Below are 18,411 nucleotides of genomic sequence, written 5' to 3' on the forward strand. Positions count from 1 at the left end.
TCTTTCACCCAACTGCAAGATATCTTGAAAATGGCCAGGAAACTGTGCAGGCACTTTAGCCACTCTTACTGTGCAAAACACACCCTCCTTCAGCTGCAAAGGCAGAATGGTGTTCCCCAACATCGCCTCATAAGTGACGTTTCCACACGTTGGAACTCCAGCCTCCACATGTTGGACTGACTGTATGAGTAGAGGAAGGCCATGAACGATTTCTTGGTGATTCAGGCAGACAGTAGTACTCCCCGGTATAACTTCAACATTAGCCAGTAGCAGCTCATGCGTGACACCTGCCGTTTGCTTAAACCCTTTGAAGAGGCCACCTTATTTATCAGTCGCCAGGACTATGAAATGAATGATGTCATTCCACTCCTTCACGTCCTGGAGCACATGCTGATAAATCTGGTGGGACAGGAGATGTGGCGCTTACATCTCACGGCCAGCTGATAAATTTAAGAGCTGGAGGAGAAGGAGGATGTTGACAAGGAGGAAATAGGTGGTTTTTCTGCCCAAGCAACAGGAGAGGAACAGGAGGAGCATGAGGGAGATGAGGAAGACCAGACAGATGTCCCTGACAGACTGTGGCAGTATGCAGTGGAGATGGAGTCAGGGAGTCCCTCTGATTCCCTTGTGCAAAAGACCAGATGCATGCTGAGTTGCTTGCGTAGTGACAGCTACATTATCACCATTTGGCAGAGGGATGACTACTTGCTCTCCACCATGTCTTTTTAACAGCTGCTGAGAGGGATGATAAACTCAACTACTATCAAAACTACTATCCTATGTAGTTGGTTGGTCACTGCCTATGTGCACCATCGCCCATCTTCATGAATATCTGACTGGGGGACCCCCTGTGCTCACGCTTAACTGCCATAACTGCTGGAGGAGGGTTGGGGGTGGGAGGCAGGGGTAGCACCAACTCCATCAACAGTAACTTGAGTCTCGAGTCTCTGATGAGCACGTTTCTTTACCCGCCTACTGAAGAAACCAGCCAACAGCAGCAGGATATGGAGCAGAACCTGAACCAGCAGGTGGAGCGCACCCCACATCCAAGATCCCCTGGACTACTGGGCAACAAAACTTGAATTGTGGCTGCAACTGGCTGAGTCTGCCCTGGACAAGCTTTTCTGCATGGCCAGTAGTGTGGCATCAGAGTGGGCGTTCATTGCGGCGGGGGGCATAGTTACCCCAAACTCGCCTATCAACACAAAATGTAGAGAGATTAACCTTTTTAAAGATTAAATCAGTCGTAGATCAGTCAGGATTCACGATATACACCAGTGCCTGATGCATTAGACTAGATCATTCTGGCAGTAATGTTCTGAATGCAGTGTGCTGCCACACCAGAACATTGTGAAATATGGCCTGTTACTTCTAGTCACGTTATTCAGCCACTATTCTGATGCTACCACCCTCACTACTACGTCACTGGTCCACTATGTTGACTCCTTATGCTGTTGCCACCCTCACCAGTCTGTTCTGGGTCACTAGTGTCCCTGTCTGGCCTTGTTGACATCGCAATTTATTTTACCATTCTTCAGATCCATCAGAAGAACAAAAAAATGAAAAACACAACGGATCCTGTGAGCATCCATAAGGCCTCAATCACATAGTCAATATTTTGCATTAGGATTTCATCATGATTTGGAAGCCAAAAGCAGGAGTGAGTCCAAAAAACTGACGACATGCAAATATTTCCTTCATATGTCATCTCTGTTTTGGACCCTTTTTTTTTTTTAGGTTGATCTTCTGATGAATCAGAAGAAGGGAAAAATAAACAGTGACTTGAACACAGACTTATTGCTGACACCCTCCCCACTCTGTGACAGGGCTGTATTAGAGGCTAACAAAATAGGTTATCTGTCAATCTATATGGAAGCAGTGTAAAATGAGACAGCTCTTTCCCACTTTAGTAGAATCAGTGGCTAACAGAGCAGGTTATCAAGCAATCTATGTGGACACCTCACAAACAGTGAAATGAGACAACTATTTTCAACTTTGGTAGAATCAGTGGCTAACAAAACAGGTTAACTAGCAAACTATGTGGCAAAAGCAGGTGGTGTAAATGAGACAGCTCTTTTACTCTATAGAATAATTTTTGGCCACTTCACGGTTAAGTACATTATATCTGATGCTAACATTGACCTGTAAGGCTGAATTCATACGTCAATTAATTGGTCAGTTAATTTCAGCAGTTCCTGTATGGTGAGCCATAATCAGGAGCTAATCCTGCTATCAGCTAAGGCAGTGTTTCCCAACCAGTGTGCTTCCAGCTGTTGCAAAACTACAACTCCGAGCATGCCCGCACAGCCAAAGGCATGTCCGGGCATGCTGGGAGTTGTAGTTTTGCAACAGCTGGAAGCACACTGCTTGGGAAACACTGAGCTAAGGTACCATGAAGCCTAATAGTGACACACTGTCATTTTAAAGCAAACAGAAGTGATTCAAAAGCATGTGTTTGCACCACTACAACATGGCTTAAAATAAACTTTTTTTTCTCCACTACTTTATTGGAACTGCCTCCGCGTCCTTCTTTTGTTCCACTAAAGAGCCATCGTGACACAGCTGCTGCAGGGGCACACAGTGTTTTTTTTTTTCTTTTTTACTAAAGACTGCTGTATTCTTTTCTTTTGGTTTAGCTAGGGGTTAGCTAGGACTGTTGGTGGCCTGCACGACGATGTGCACGTCCATATGCTGTATGAGACCCGTTGGCCATACTTACGCACAGTAACTATTTCACTACCAGAAAGGACTAGCTATGCATGTTGCTTCAATGCACAGTGATGTACACCAAGATACATTCTCGCTGCAGGCTGGGATACAGCTGATTTAACGTGACAAATTAATTCGGAAAGAAGCTAATTTCTTGAAATATTTGGCGAAGCGTTCAAATCTAATTTTTGAAAACATCCATCATTTCTAATTATAATGACTATACCTCTCACGTCATTAAGCACTGTTCTAATTATACTCTTTTGGTGGGGAGGTAGTAACCCTGTACTTCCTTCCTTACAGCTTGTCAGACCCAAAGAATATCTCTCCAGAATGCATTTGGACTCATATCAATTCCTTCAGTGATACAAAGGAAAGAGTCAGGAGGACTATTTGGAAATGGAGGTCTACTTGGAATGGGAACGTCAGTTGTGGGCGGTGTCCTTAACATTGCTGGGTAGGTATGCTGTAACTACAAAGTCACAAAGACTGAATAATGTCTAATAAAAAAACTTGCACAACAATGTAAGAGCATGCATAATATGCAGGTATGACCATTGTGTTCTGTCATCACCCATGATCCGAAGCTGAGCCCCATGATTGCACTAACCCCATGTGGTAAAATGGAGCTCCATGACACATATTGGCAATGAAGCAACCAAAAAAATATTTCCCATAAAATGGTACTCAACCCATATATGTTATAAAGCATACGACCAACAGAAATATATCGATCCACTATGTGTCAAACAATAAAGTAACCACGAATTGTAACTTAATAATAAAATAATTTATTATTAACAAATGTATTATTCACATGATTGACATAGAACAATACATAAAAACATAATTAAAAATGAATAGGACTGGTAGTGCATGGTTTATAGGCATATAATAAAGTGCAAGTGCAACAATTGGCCAACATAAAGTGCATTACATGTCTACTGGTCAATTTTGATAAGACTATGAGCACAAGTAAAGTCTAGTCTCAGATGTAATGGTAGAAATAAAAGTAACCTGTGACTATACAATTAACATATAAGACCAGAACACAAGAATCAATATTGCAGATATAAACACAATTGTATACTGACCAATATAAAGCCCACAAAGACAGCAACACCACCAGTCCACTCCCCGACGCGCGTTTCGCGGTCTGCTTCCTCAAAGGGTTGTAACTGGAGTGGTAATGCCCCGTGATCCTGAAGAGAAAGACCACACACATTCGTGCGTGAGCTACGTCCTCACGGAGCCAGGACCGTGCCATCGTTTCGGCGCACGCGCAGAGGTCCAGGCGCACCTCGGCCGCCATATTAGGTGCAGTTCAACAACTCCATCAGTAAGCCAACCAGTTCAGATGGTAAATTCCTCATCTGTAAGAAAAACCGAGAGGCTCTGAAACCTTAATAGTGTCGAAAACAAGTATATAGGTATTCAACATCACAAGATACCAAAAACAAGTCATTCTCCATTTTTATATCCTCTAGTCGCTTAAGGACATCTGTAGAGCCTCCTACATAAGATGGTAGACACTCTACACACGGTTTTAAATAATAGTCCAAAAACCTATGTCCAAGAACATACTGGTTCGTACAGTCCACCACATCCAGATACAGGTGGTTTTTGTAATGACTTATGTATCTTTGGTAGCATATACAGTGTAGGTTTTACCGGATATTTCACTGTAAGACCATCAAATACAGTTTTCGGGATGACTCCAGAGTCCAGACGTGACTGCTTCCATGAGAATAGAATCCAATTGAGCTTTAAAGGGCTTCTGTCACCCCCAAAACTCATTTTTCATTTTTGGGCATATTAAAATCCTTATTGGACGACTATTCCCTATATAGGGCTCTTACCTTGTTCTGTGGCTTGGTTTCACTAAAAATCGATCTTTTAAAATACGCAAATGACTTCACTACCAGCAAGTAGGACGTCTACTTGCTGGTAGCCGCCGCATCCTCCTTTAAAAAAAAACGCCCCCTCCTCCTGCTGATTGACAGGGCCAGCCAGTGCTCTCCTCCTCCGACTGGCCCTGTCTGCAATCCAAATCCCGCGCCTGCACTTCATTCGGCGCAGGCGCTCTGAGAGAAGGACGCTCGCTTCCTCAGCACTCCCTCAGTGCGCCTGCGCCGATGACGTCTTCTCTTTCAGGTTTAGAGGTGACGTCATCGGCGCAGGCGCACTGAGAAAGTGAGCGTCCTTCTCTCAGAGCGCCTGCGCCGAATGAGGTGCAGGCGCGGGATTTGAATTGCAGATAGGGCCAGCCGGAGGAGGAGAGCGCTCCCTGGCCCTGTCAATCAGCAGGAGGAGGGGGCGTTTTTTTTTAAGGAGCTTGCGGCGGCTACCAGCAAGTAGAGGTCCTACTTGCTGGTAGTGAAGTCATTTGCATATTTTAAAAGATCGATTTTTAGTGAAACCAAGCCACAGAACAAGGTAAGAGCCCTATATAGGGAATAGTCGTCCAATAAGGATTTTAATATGCCCAAAAATGAAAAATGAGTTTTGGGGGTGACAGAAGCCCTTTAAAGCTCACTGTAGGGTTACATGGCAGTCGTTTATAGCATACATATTGGTGATGATTGCACAGTGGATCTGCTGCCAACAATGTGCAAACTGATTGGGGGATGGGTGCTCATCATAGAGATTGTTCGTCCCCCAATCACATTGCAATGGGCCATGAGAGAAGGTCCTTTAAATGATCAGTGACTGGCTTGTATATCAGCAATCAGTGCTTGTTTGGAGCTGCCACTGCACCTTTTAAAAGAACCCAAAGTTTCACACCTGCCGTAAAGCTATCCGGAAGGCTGTCTGGCAAAGAGACACTGCTGGAGCCCACTGCCGGTTTCCAGCATGAGTCACATCTTTAGACTATTTAAGGCCTCTTTCACACTTGTGTTGTCCGGATCCGTCGTGTACTCCATTTGCCGGAATTACACGCCGGATCCGTAACACCGCAAGTGTACTGAAAGCATTTGAAGACGGATCTATCTTCAAAATGCGTTCAGTGTTACTATGGCAGTCAGGACGCTATTAAAGTCCTGGTTGCCATAGTAGTAGTGGGGAGCGGGGGAGCGGTATACTTACAGTCCGTGCGGCTCCCGGGGCGCTCCAGAATGACGTCAGAGCGCCCCATGCGCATGGATGACGTGCCATGCGATCACGTCATCCATGCGCCTGGGGCGCCCTGACGTCACTCTGAAGCGCCCCGGGAGCAGCACGGACGGTAAGTATACTGCTCCCCCGCTCCCCACTACACTTTACCATGGCTGCCAGGACTTTAGCGTCCCGGCAGCCATGGTAACCATTCAGAAAAAGCTAAACGTCGGATCCGGCAATGCGCCGAAATGACATTTAGCTTAAGGCCTTTCAATGGGCATTAATTCCGGATCCGGCCTTGCGGCAAGTGTTCAGGATTTTTGGCCGGAGCAAAAAGCGCAGCATGCTGCGGTATTTTCTCCGGCCAAAAACCGTTCCGGGCCTGAACTGAAGACATCCTCATGCATCCTGAACGGATTTCTCTCCATTCAGAATGCATTAGGATAAAACTGATCAGGATTCTTCCGGCATAGAGCCCCGACGACGGAACTCTATGCCGGAAGAAAAGAACGCAGGTGTGAAAGAGTCCTAACTACTAAACAGGATTAATAAATCTGCCCCACTATGTATGAGTCCTAGAAATGAAGCACGTGTGATATAACCTGTTGCATCTCTTCTACAAATACAGGATAAAGATACACAGTGTGCAGCTTCCCGAAATCGATGTGAAGTTCATGCCAAATATCGGAGTACAAGTTTCTATAGACACCAGTCTACACATCAGTGCAAGACTGTGAGTAACTGAGATGTATCATGGACAAGAATCCTGTTGATGTTCTTGATAACGCTGTATACAGCTAGATACAGCTGCATATAAGGAAGCTGTGTTGCTCCCAACAACCAATGAAATTAAAGCTAATCTTTTTCTAAGCTTGTACAGGTTGCCTGTTACATTGTAACAAATACTCTATGCTACTGTATAGCATTTTGTTACTGTGTCAGGTTCACGTGAGGTTTCTGTGAGTAAATGATAAATAAACAGTGCCCCCTTGTGGTGAATATTAAAAATGACACATTTTAAGCAATATAAGCAACCTTTGACACATGGTTGGTAGGAAAGATGGGCAAACATTATTTTATTTTTTTCTCTTTTTTTGTCAAAATTTTGTCATTTTTGTCAAAAAATGGATGACATACTGACTCAACATGAAAGGAAAATGATCAGCTTTTAGCTTATGAAAAACAGACAGTCTGAATAAATTCTTTAGGCTACATTCCGCAAATTTTGGATGCCGGCTGTGTGCGTTCTGCATTTTGCGGACTGCTCATGGCCAGCGCTATATAGAAAATGCCTTTTCTTGACCGTGATTGTGGACAAGAATAGGACATGCTGTGTATTTTTGCGGGGCTGAGGAACAGAGCAATGTGCTGTCCGCATCTTTTGTGGCCCAGTTGCAAATGCGCGAATGCACCCTAAAGGTATGTTTTGTACATTATACCGATTCAGCAGGGCTGAATGATCGTTTGCCATATACACTGTGCTCACATCATGTCAGAAAAATAGTATCTTATTTTTCGGAAAATTCTGATGTGACTGATCTGTAAATTAAATTTGATATTAGATTAAGGCTCCATTCACACGTCCGCAACGTGTTTTGCGGATCCACGGAGCCGCAGATCCGCAAAACACGGACAGCGGCAATGTGCGTTTTGCATTTTGCAGACCGCACATTGCCAGCAGTATAGAATATGCCTATTCTTATCCGCAATTGCGGACAAGAATAGGACATGTTGTATTTTTTTCGGGAACGGAATTGCGGACCCGGAAGTGCGGGTCTGCAATTCCGTGTCCGGGCAGCACATCGTGCTCCCCTATAGGAATGAATGGGTCCGCAATTCCGTTCCACAAATTGCGGAACTAAATTGTGGACGCGTGAATGGAGCCTTAATCTTATTTTAATGTTCAAATTAATTGGTACTATGAGTACTATTTGTTTTTTTTAGAACAAGGTAAAGGGGTTATCCCATGACAAATATTCTGAAGTTTTAAAACCAGCATCTGGATCTGAATAATTTTTTTAATGGCATCTAATGTTATTCAATGAAATCTATCTGTATAGCGCCACCTGCTGTTTGCTCTTTTCCTAATTTCTCTCTCCTGCTCGCTGAGTGGAAAGCACACGCTCACTTCCATCCTTCAGCTGCCACCAGCTGCAGCAGAAAGGACACATCCCCTAAGCTGACAGCTTGAAACAAATCTTGCAGAGCGATAGGAGCAATGAATGGGGAGATCTCTGGATCCATGTGAGGTACAGGGCTGCTTCTAGCTTTGTTAGAAAGAAGTTGTCAAATAATAGATTATTATGATTTTCATGTTTTACATAATTCATGGGATAACCCGTTTAACATTTGTGGAGTCCAGAATTTGTTCATTGGACATTGCCAAAACTATAGGAAACTTCTAATTTATGTTATTTCTCTCATCTTCCTAGAGTCCTTGTTGGAGAAATTGCAGTCAAATTAGGAGCGGGTATTACTGCAGAGCTCCTTGTCCTTAGGACAGGCAAAGGATTACCAATTATTGAGGTTTCTGCTTGCAAGTCTTTATTAGGAGGCATACAAATCACGGCAGGAGGAAAAGGGTACGAGACTTCTAATCTAATATGCTTCAAATTGTACATCATATTAGAAACTATGTGTGATAACATGAACATTGGTCAACATGAGAGCGTCTCTACGTGTAGTTCTTGCAATTCACACCAGATACAGCTTTGAAAACAAATCTTTTGACAGGTGAAATCGGAAATGTTATGGTATGCAAAGATTGGGAGTTCCAGGATGTGCATGCAGTGGGCAATATAGTGATAGTGAAATGGGTGGGTTCTGGGCTATAACCCATTATCAGTGCAGGTCTGACACCAGAGACCAGCAATCAGCAGATAGTGGTGTCGCCCCTTACAGGCATTCCTGCCATGGCATGTCTATGTGACTGTCACTGATCACTGATACTAGTGTTCAAGGAAGTACCAGTTACCCACCCCCCAGTAATCTCACATTTATTACCCGGTCCAGGATAGGTGATTAAGGAGTTTTCCTACAAACAAACTTTAAGGGGTTATCCAATCCCTTTAGTGTCCCCCCTAATGCCCGGGCGCCTCATATGGGTTATACTTACCCTGCTCCCCGACACCCCTGACTCTCCTGATGCACGCAGGGTTGCTGCTGTATCTCCTTGTCGCGGGGATCAAAACATCAGGGTGTTTTTTGGAGGGAAGCCAATAGTAGGCCGCGACAGAGATGAGCCTCCCTAGCGTCACCAGCGATACTAGGGAGGCTTGTCCCGATCGCGGCATGCTGTTGGCTGCCCCCCCTCCCGTCGCCGTGGCGGCACCAGAACCGATGCGGGTGCCGGGGAGTGGAATAAGTATAACCTATATGAAGGGCCCGGTCATTTGGGGGACATTATAGGGGTTGGATAACCCCTTTAAAGGCAATTTTTTTATGATTGCATATTACTCATTTTGGGCTAAAAATATATATTTTTAAATTTATCTTTATTAAAAATGTATAGTACTCTCTGCTTCTTGGCAGACTATTGCTCGTGAGTTCCGTCAGCTGACAGCTTATGTGAAGTCTTTTCTCTGATCTTCTGACTTTACAAACACTCATTATAGCTGATAAGAATATGGCTTAAATGAGTGTTTATGAGGTCAGGAGATCAGAGATAAGGCTTCACATGAGCTGTCGGCTAACGGAACACAGGAGGGACAGTCTGCAAATAGACTGATTTTTAACTGCATATATCACGGAAAACTGCTGAAATTTCTTAAATGAAGACCTATTAAAATTATTTTAGCCCATAGTAAGTAAAATGCAATGATAAAAAATTGCCATGTAGGTGTCCATATCCTTTAAAGTGTTTTTTCCTGGGTTTGAATAAGTACCTGTATATGTCTCAATGCTCACCGTATGATGCCACCAGAAGTAACTCTTGCCCTTCCTTGTGCTGCACCCTTGTTATGGAGCTGCTAAGGCTTGCTTTGGGTAGACCACCAATGTAAAGGATTACAGTTCCCATGATTTCTTTCCCAGTCACATGACAATGCATTAGTAAGTAACTAATCTTAGGCTGGGTTCACTTCTAGGGATTAGCGAATCGACATCCGAAGTTGATCTGCATAAAACTTTGTTATGATACTTGATAGTGGTACCTTGGAACCGAACCCGAGTTCAGGAAATACATTTTTACAGTAGAAATTGATTTATGAAGTTACTATGTGAAGTCTCACGAGACTTCGGGAAGTAATAGCTTTGACTCACAGGAGCCAATACATTCTAATACTGTACGGAGCGCTCCCTTCATACAGTATTATAACAACGTTTAATGCAAATCAACTTCGGATGTTTCATCTGAAGTCGATTCGCTCATCCCTATTCACATCATGTTTTTTCCATCTGCTTAATGTATACAAAAAACATATATGTTAAAAGGATGCCTCAGACTGTTGTCATAAAGTGGCAGGATACAAGAACGTGATGTGCTGCGTTTTTGTATCCTTTTTATTTTAATGTACAGTATAGACCAAAAGTTTGGACACAAAGAGTTTTCTTTATTTTCATGACTATGAAAATTGTACATTCACACTGAAGGCATCAAAACTATGAATTAACACATGTGGAATTATATACATAACAAAAAAGTGTGAAACAAGTGAAAATATGTCATATTCTAGGTTCTTCAAAGTAGCCACCTTTTGCTTTGATTACTGCTTTGCACACTCTTGGCATTCTCTTGATGAGCTTCAAGAGGTAGTCACCTGAAATGGTTTTCTCTTCACAGGTGTGCCCTGTCAGGTTTAATAAGTGGGATTTCTTGCCTTATAAATGGGGTTGGGACCATCAGTTGTGTTGTGGAGAAGTCAGGTGGATACACAGCTGATAGTCCTACTGAATAGACTTTTAGAATTTGTATTATGGCAAGAAAAAAGCAGCTACGTAAAGAAAAACGAGTGACCATCATTACTTTAAGAAATGAAGGTCAGTCAGTCCGAAAAATGGGAAAACCTTGAAAGTGTCCCGAAGTGCAGTCACAAAAACCATCAAGCGCTACAAAGAAACTGTCTCACATGCGGACCGCCCCAGGAAAGGAAGACCAAGAGTCACCTCTGCTGCGGAGGATAAGATCATCTGAGTCACCAGCCTCAGAAATCATAGGTTAACAGAAGCTCAGATTAGAGACCAGGTCAATGCCACACAGAGTTCTAGCAGCAGACACATCTCTAGAACAACTGTTAAGAGGAGACTGTGTGAATCAGGCCTTCATGGTAGAATATCTGCTAGGAAACCACTGCTAAGGACAGGCAACAAGCAGAAGAGACTTGTTTGGGCTAAAGAACACAAGGAATGGACATTAGACCAGTGGAAATCTGTGCTTTGGTCTGATGAGTCCAAATTTGAGATCTTTGGATCCAACCACCGTGTCTTTGTGCGACGCAGAAAAGGTGAACGGATGGACTCTACATGCCTGGTTTCCACCGTGAAGCAAGGTCGAGGAGGTGTTATGGTGTGGGGGTGCTTTGCTGGTGACACTGTTGGGGATTTATTCAAAATTGAAGGCATACTGAACCAGCATGGCTACCACAGCATCTTGCAGCGGCATGCTATTCCATCCGGTTTGCATTTAGTTGGACCATCATTTATTTTTCAACAGGATAATAACCCCAAACACACCTCCAGGCTGTGTAAGGGCTATTTGACCATGAAGGAGAGTGATGGGGTGGTGCGCCAGATGACCTGGCCTCCACAGTCACCGGACCTGAACCCAATCGAGATGGTTTGGGGTGAGCTGGACCGCAGAGTGAAGGCAAAAGGGCCAACAAGTGCTAAGCATCTCTGGGAACTCCTTCAAGACTGTTGGAAGACCATTTCAGGTCACTACCTCTTGAAGCTCATCAAGAGAATGCCACGAGTGTGCAAAGTAGTAATCAAAGCAAAAGGTGGCTACTTTGAAGAACCTAGAATATGACAAACTTTCAGTTGTTTCACACTTTTTTGTTATGTATATAATTCCACATGTGTTAATTCATAGTTTTGATGCCTTCAGTGTGAATCTACAATTTTTATAGTCATGAAAATAAAGAAAACTCTTTGAATGAGAAGGTGTGTCCAAACTTTTGGTCTGTACTGTATATGTCAGACGGAGACATAAAATGTAATGTGAACCCATTTGCACACTTTCTAAAAATCTGAAAACCCTTTGAAATGAATAGGACTGTGCTGAGGCTGAGCCGAGGGGACTACAGTGGCTCTATAGTGGAGGGGTGCTTGATATTCAAGTTATTAAAATGTAGAAATATTCATGTTATGAAAAGACCCAATATAAGAATCATTCATTTATTGTATTAGTTTATTTCATTTCCTTCTCCTAGGTTGGTTCCAGGAATATTTGATGCATTAAGAGGACACATTCAAGCCATTCTAACTGACAAGGTAAGGGCAAATACAATATGTTCTAAAATATTTTCCTTAAGGGGGTTTGCAGAATTTTTATATTAAAGGTCTATCCTCAGGATATGCCATGAATACCAGATTGACAGGGGTCCGAAAACCCACACCCCAGATGATCAGCTGTTTAAGTTGTAGCTCCAGTGCTGAAGTTGGCACCAGATCTACACAGCTCCGTCTATTGTGTAGTGGATGGAGCTGGTTACTCCAACGCTGCTCTATTTCGCTACAATGGAAGCAGCTCTGCTGTCACCAGTTTAGTCCACTACACAATAGACGGAGCTGTGTAGATCTGGTGCCAACTCCAGCACTGGAGCTACAACTTAAACAGCTGATCGGTGAGGTGGTATTGCGATTGGTATATTGATGGCCCATCCTCACTTCCGGCACTGCTGCAGAACAGCTGGTCAACTGGGAGTGGGGTGTCCGAGCCAATGCCGATTAGATATTCATTGGTGTATTCTAAAAATAGGCCATCAGTATTAAAATACTGGACAACTTAAAAATTAAAAAAGCAAATGAAATGAAGTAGCGGAATGCTTCAATACATCTATAGTGAGAAATGAGTAATAGGCACCACTAAAACTGTGCTCAACATCTGCGCGGCAAAATATCACATTTGTAGAGCTTTAGAATTGTTTTGAAAATTGTCTATTTCATGAATTCACCCATTTATCTATGTTGTGATAAATATATTTCCTGGTCCTTCCGTACAGCTCTGTGTATCTGTTTCAAATGTATTTTTGGGATTGAATGCCGACCTCGGATTGCTTGTGGGTGAGTTGCATAGCACGGAAGCTATAAAAGATTTTATTAAACCAGATGTCAAACTGCAAATTTTAGTTAAAGATAGATAGATATGAGATAGATATACAGATAGATAGATAGATAGATAGATAGATAGATAGATAGATAGATAATGGGATGGATGGATAGATAGATAATGGGATGGATGGATAGATAGATAGATAGATAGATAGATAGATAGATAGATAGATAGATAGAGAATGGGATGAATAATAGATAGATAGTATATGATAGATATGAGATATATAAAGAGATAAATATAAGATATAAGATAGACAGAAAATGGGATGGATGGATAGATAGATATATAGATAGATAGTCAGATAATGGGATGGATGAATAGATATATAGATAGAAAAATAGATAGTAGATTATAGATATGATATAGATAGATATAAGATAGAGAGATATATAATGGGATGGATAGATAGATAGATAGATAGATAGATAGATAGATAATTAGATAGATAGATAGATAGATAATGGGATGGTTAGATAGAAAGATAGATAGATAGATAGATAGATAGATAGAAGATAGATAGATAATGGGATGGATGGATAGATAGATAGATAGATAGATAATGGGATGGTTGGTTAGATAGATATATAGATAGATAGATATAAGATAGATAGATAATGGGATGGTTGGTTAGATAGATAGATAGATAGATAGATAGACAAAAAAGGAAGGTTGGGCAGCACAGCTGTGTAACAGGTACAGGCGGAGTGGCAGCGGCTGTGGAGGCGATCCCCCTGCAAATACTAGGCTGAAGAAATTCCATGGCACATCCAAAGCGTAAAATAGTAGAAAAACTTTATTCACCAGACCCGCAACTTTTCGATCCGCTTCCTGGGATCTTTGTCACTGCTTGAGAAAGATCCCAGGAAGCGGATCGAAACGTTGCGGGTCTGGTGAATAAAGTTTTTCTACTATTTTACACTTTGGATGTGCCATGAAATTTCTTCAGCCTAGATAGATAGATGGATAGATAGATACAACCACCAGTAGGTAGTATATTGTAGATAGTAGCTTGACCACATAGAGTCAAACCACCAGCAGCTTTATCTAAGTAGTGGCTGATCCATTGCCTTTGTGTTCTACCTTTCAAGGTGCAAAGCGTATTGGCAACGACCTTGGCATGCAGTACATCATGCCCACTCCACCAGTAGTGAATAAGGACTACATGGACATGGATATGAATGTAAGTCAATGTGTTAGTTGTTTTCAGGACATAGCTTTGTTAACCCCTGCTGCTTCATTACTATATTTGTCACTCACATATAATCATGTTAACTTTACCATGTGGATGTGATGCTTGCACAGACCATGTTTACCAGATGGAAAAATGATTTCCTTTTTTGGTATTTTTTGATTTGCAGAGAATTCTGACTCATAACAATAGGCTTCGACCGTCTCAAAATGGCTAAAGATAACAAAATGCATTATACTTCCTCCCTAGAGAGGATCCTGTCACCTCCTGACATGTCTGGTTTATCATCTTCATGCATTCCCCATGTAATAACAATTCTGGAGCATCTATTCTTATGTCTGTATGTTGTGCTATTTGTGTATTATTACTACTAGAAGTTGTGAATGAATGGCTATTAGCCTTCAGTAAAGGTACAGAGGGGAGGTAACCAGTTGGGGGCATGTACCTGCACAGTCTGACTCTATCCAATCAGCGCTGCCATTTTCAGACTGTGCAGGTACACGCCCCCAACTGGTTACCTCCCCTCTGTACCTTTACTGAAGGCTAATAGCAATTCATTCACAGCTTCTAGTAGTAATAATACAGGAATGATACAACATACAGACATAAGAATAGATGTTGCAGATTTGTTATTACATGGGGAGTTGTGACAGGTAGGGATGAATGAGCTTCAAGTTTATGCTGAATTGCGTTATGGATCCCGTTACCATGGATCATGACGTAATTCCATGATGGAATGCATTCAGTTTCCGTTATGCAGGAGAGGAATCATGCACAACGGATCCGTTATGCTGGCCATAGACTCCTATTATGATGGAATGCATAACGGAATTCCTCTAAAGGCATTCCATAATGGAATAGCATTATGGTCCATGGTAACAAAATTCATCATATTCAGCATGTACCCGAACTTCAAAACTTGAAGTTCGCTCATCTCTAGTGACAGGTCCCCCTTAAACCAGGTATAGTCTGTGGTTTCCCGCCAGGTCTTTTCTTTGTTAGCGATACAATTACATGTTTTACGTGGACTTATGGTCACAGTAGCCAGTCTCTATCATCCTCATGTATGGCAAGTTTCCTGCAATTGGCTGTTAAGGTCAGATATCCATATATGATGCATGTATAATGCAACTGAGGTAAACAAGAGGCAATGCATGGCAATAATGCCTGCATCTTATTCATGCCATCATGTAATTGTATTAAAAAAATGTTTTTCAAAAGACTTTACTAATTCCATATTGAGTTATAGAAGCAAAATTGAATATCAAAGGGGTTGTCTCACTTCTCCATGGTTACGCCCACCCTGAAATCCATCAGCAGGTTGTCGTGCTTGCACACTATAGAAAAAAACACCAGCCTATGTGAGCTCTAAGTCTTGGCCACCATGGAGGTGGCACCAGAGAACATGATTGTGGAGGTCCACAAGACATATCGTCTATAAGGTCAGAAGCTCCAAAGACTTATACTGTCTTATACTGAACCCATTGTATCAGAGCTTGGGTCTACAGGAAAATCATCTAGTTCTCTGCTGGGCCTGTTCAAGTTTGACCAAAACAACAATGTGTGTTATCTCTTAATACCTAGAAAAAAAACTGACCAGATAAAAATTTTCTTAATTAAGTCCAACTTTGTTACCTGTACATTACTTTATTGGTTAGGTGGAATATACCGTAGATGAGAAAGTTGTGGACCTCCCAACTGGAAGCAAAGACTTCACACTCCCACCTGGAGCTGGCAACGAGAACTCAATGGTCAACATGGGCTTTTCGAAAGATTTCTTCATCTCTCTATTTGCAGCATTTCAGACATCAGAAGGATTTGATTTTGAAATCCTACCATCCTCTGTAAGTGCCCACCTAAATTAGAAAATAAATTGATAGACAAGCATCATTATATGAGATACCTACCTATTTATTTGTGGAAAAGAGAGCATAACGGTACGGTATAAAAATGACCAAGTAAGGAGGTGAGGCTCAGAGATATCATTTAAAGGGTACATACCTACATTTATCATCATGACTGAACATTACAAACCTCCTTCCTTATATATAATATATTTTAGATAACATATCCTACAATTTTACACATATTGTTACAAGAGGAGAAAAAGTATTAGTCATGATTGGGGTCAACAATATGAGAAAAAGACAATGTGTCCCTAATTTTCCAAGGAAAAGGCCAACGTTAATAGAAGAAATCTATGACCTATACAGAAATCATTGCTCAAAGAGAGAGAGGAGAAGCTGAGCTGTCTCCTTCATCTACTGTCAATGGTGAATCCAGCTTTATAAGGTTCTGCAACTGTTCACATCTATGTCTGAGGCTCCTTTATCTAAGTGTATTTTTAACCTCACAAATAAAGACACCACAGCAGAACCTGACAGATCCCATTTTAAGTCAGCTGGGGCTAGTCTGTAGCTGCTGCTGCTGTCCTTCATCGGATGGATCCAGTATGGCGCCATGGTTTCTGTATATGATGGAAACCACATTACACATGTGAACAGAGCCTTACTGTATTACCTGTACTGTATTGCCTCTTAGTGGCCAGAAATAATGACGTAGAAGAAAATTGTAACTTTCAAATATAAACTTGGTTTAAACAATATGTTCCATAATCCATTAATCAGTTTTGGTTTATTTCTTTGTAGCCTACTGTGGGTCGTTATCTGAAAACATCTGTGCTGGGATCCAGTATCCCCGAGGTATATATATATATATTTTTTAGCCTTATAGAATAATGTAAGTTGGAATCCCCTAAATCTATTGTGGCAGAAAAAAATATAGTGAAATTTGGTTTAAGATTACCCAACATTTCTACCACAATGTGAACCAAAATACAGACATTGAGCACCAAAAACAAGTAATCCTGATGAAAGCTACGTTATAACTTTATTTGAAAAGAATTTGAAAAATAAAGTGGTAGAATATGTTAAAAATAACAAGGAAGCTTTAGTCATGTCCACCTTTGCCATTCCGATGTTGCTCCAGTCTGTGCTGATCTGCACTTCCTGTCCCAGCCTAAGGCCAGGACAGGAAGTGCACAGCAGCTGACTCTGGAACTGCAGCAGTGTTGTGGACTTTTTTTTTATTCTCCCTAGAAAATCACTTTATTTACAGCACTGTGAATTGTTGTTTTACTAAGGACAACAAACTAGTTTCTCTTCAAACAAATGTAAAGAGGTTACATATTTTAGAAAAACGTTTTTCCAGTACACAATTTCTATACCCTCATTCCTAGTTAATAAATGGGTCTTCCATTCAAAATCTTCCTCTATAAGAGTAGAGGGTAGCAACAGAGAGAATATCTTGCCATTGGCATGACTGTGCATTCTACAGACAGACCATTTATTTGATTGAGCGTAATGTATAGTAATGCTTAAAGGAGTTATCTACAATTAAAAAAAAATTACCTTAGTCACCAATAAAATTCTCTTTCATTTCATCCTCTGATGCCACTGCTGGAAAACTGGACATTCGATTGTGTTTTTGCACAGATTACAATTAAATTCTAGGAGAACCACAGACATGACACATTGTGATCAGTGGGCCTGTTTAATAAAATGGACAGCCCCCCTGACTTGGTAATAATTATTTTTGTAAATTTTACATTGTGAAGTCATGTTACAGATATATACTGGTGTAAGAGTATTTTTTTCCCCTTTAGATCACCCAGAAATACCCCCGCTCTCTACCGGTGAATATCAAGATTATGCTCACCCAGACACCTATAGTCACATTGAGGTCCAACCAGCTTATAGTCCAGATTTCTCCTCATGTAGAGTTTTCTGTTGTCATGCCTAACTCACGTATTCAGAATCTGATGGCAATCAATGTGGTGAGTATGAGAACTTGTAGCTGTCCAGTCTAACATTTACCCTCAACTAACCAAATAAGACAATAAGATCATCAAAAGAAACAATGGAACAGTGAAGTAAACCATGGGGGAGGTAAAAATCCTATAAAAGTATAAGAAATAAAAAGACAAAAAACATCTATCTATTAATCTCAGGGTTGGAATTCTTGTTACGTCCTTTGTCAGTGGTATCTGTTGACCACATGGCAAAGCCCCAGTGACTGTTATGGGACATCACTAGTATAGAGCGAAGCTCTTGAAAATTCGATTCAGATGCTTCACCGAATT

At 41.6% G+C, this 18,411-nt stretch overlaps 1 protein-coding gene across 2 annotated transcripts in view; it reads left to right on the top strand.

Moving 5' to 3' along the window:
• Positions 1-18,411, top strand: part of BPIFB2 (BPI fold containing family B member 2) — a 36,609-nt gene that overhangs the window by 4,345 nt on the left and 13,853 nt on the right. For both annotated transcript variants that reach the window (XM_044299372.1, XM_044299373.1), the window contains exons 3-11: positions 3,013-3,166; positions 6,437-6,541; positions 8,241-8,390; positions 12,177-12,237; positions 12,969-13,029; positions 14,170-14,261; positions 15,929-16,114; positions 16,919-16,972; positions 17,935-18,105. In XM_044299372.1, the coding sequence (XP_044155307.1) occupies positions 3,013-3,166; positions 6,437-6,541; positions 8,241-8,390; positions 12,177-12,237; positions 12,969-13,029; positions 14,170-14,261; positions 15,929-16,114; positions 16,919-16,972; positions 17,935-18,105 (1,034 nt within the window). The remainder of the gene's footprint in view (positions 1-3,012; positions 3,167-6,436; positions 6,542-8,240; positions 8,391-12,176; positions 12,238-12,968; positions 13,030-14,169; positions 14,262-15,928; positions 16,115-16,918; positions 16,973-17,934; positions 18,106-18,411) is intronic.

Source organism: Bufo gargarizans, chromosome 6 (genome assembly GCF_014858855.1).
Source record: "Bufo gargarizans isolate SCDJY-AF-19 chromosome 6, ASM1485885v1, whole genome shotgun sequence".
Classification (NCBI taxonomy): Eukaryota; Metazoa; Chordata; class Amphibia; order Anura; family Bufonidae; genus Bufo; species Bufo gargarizans.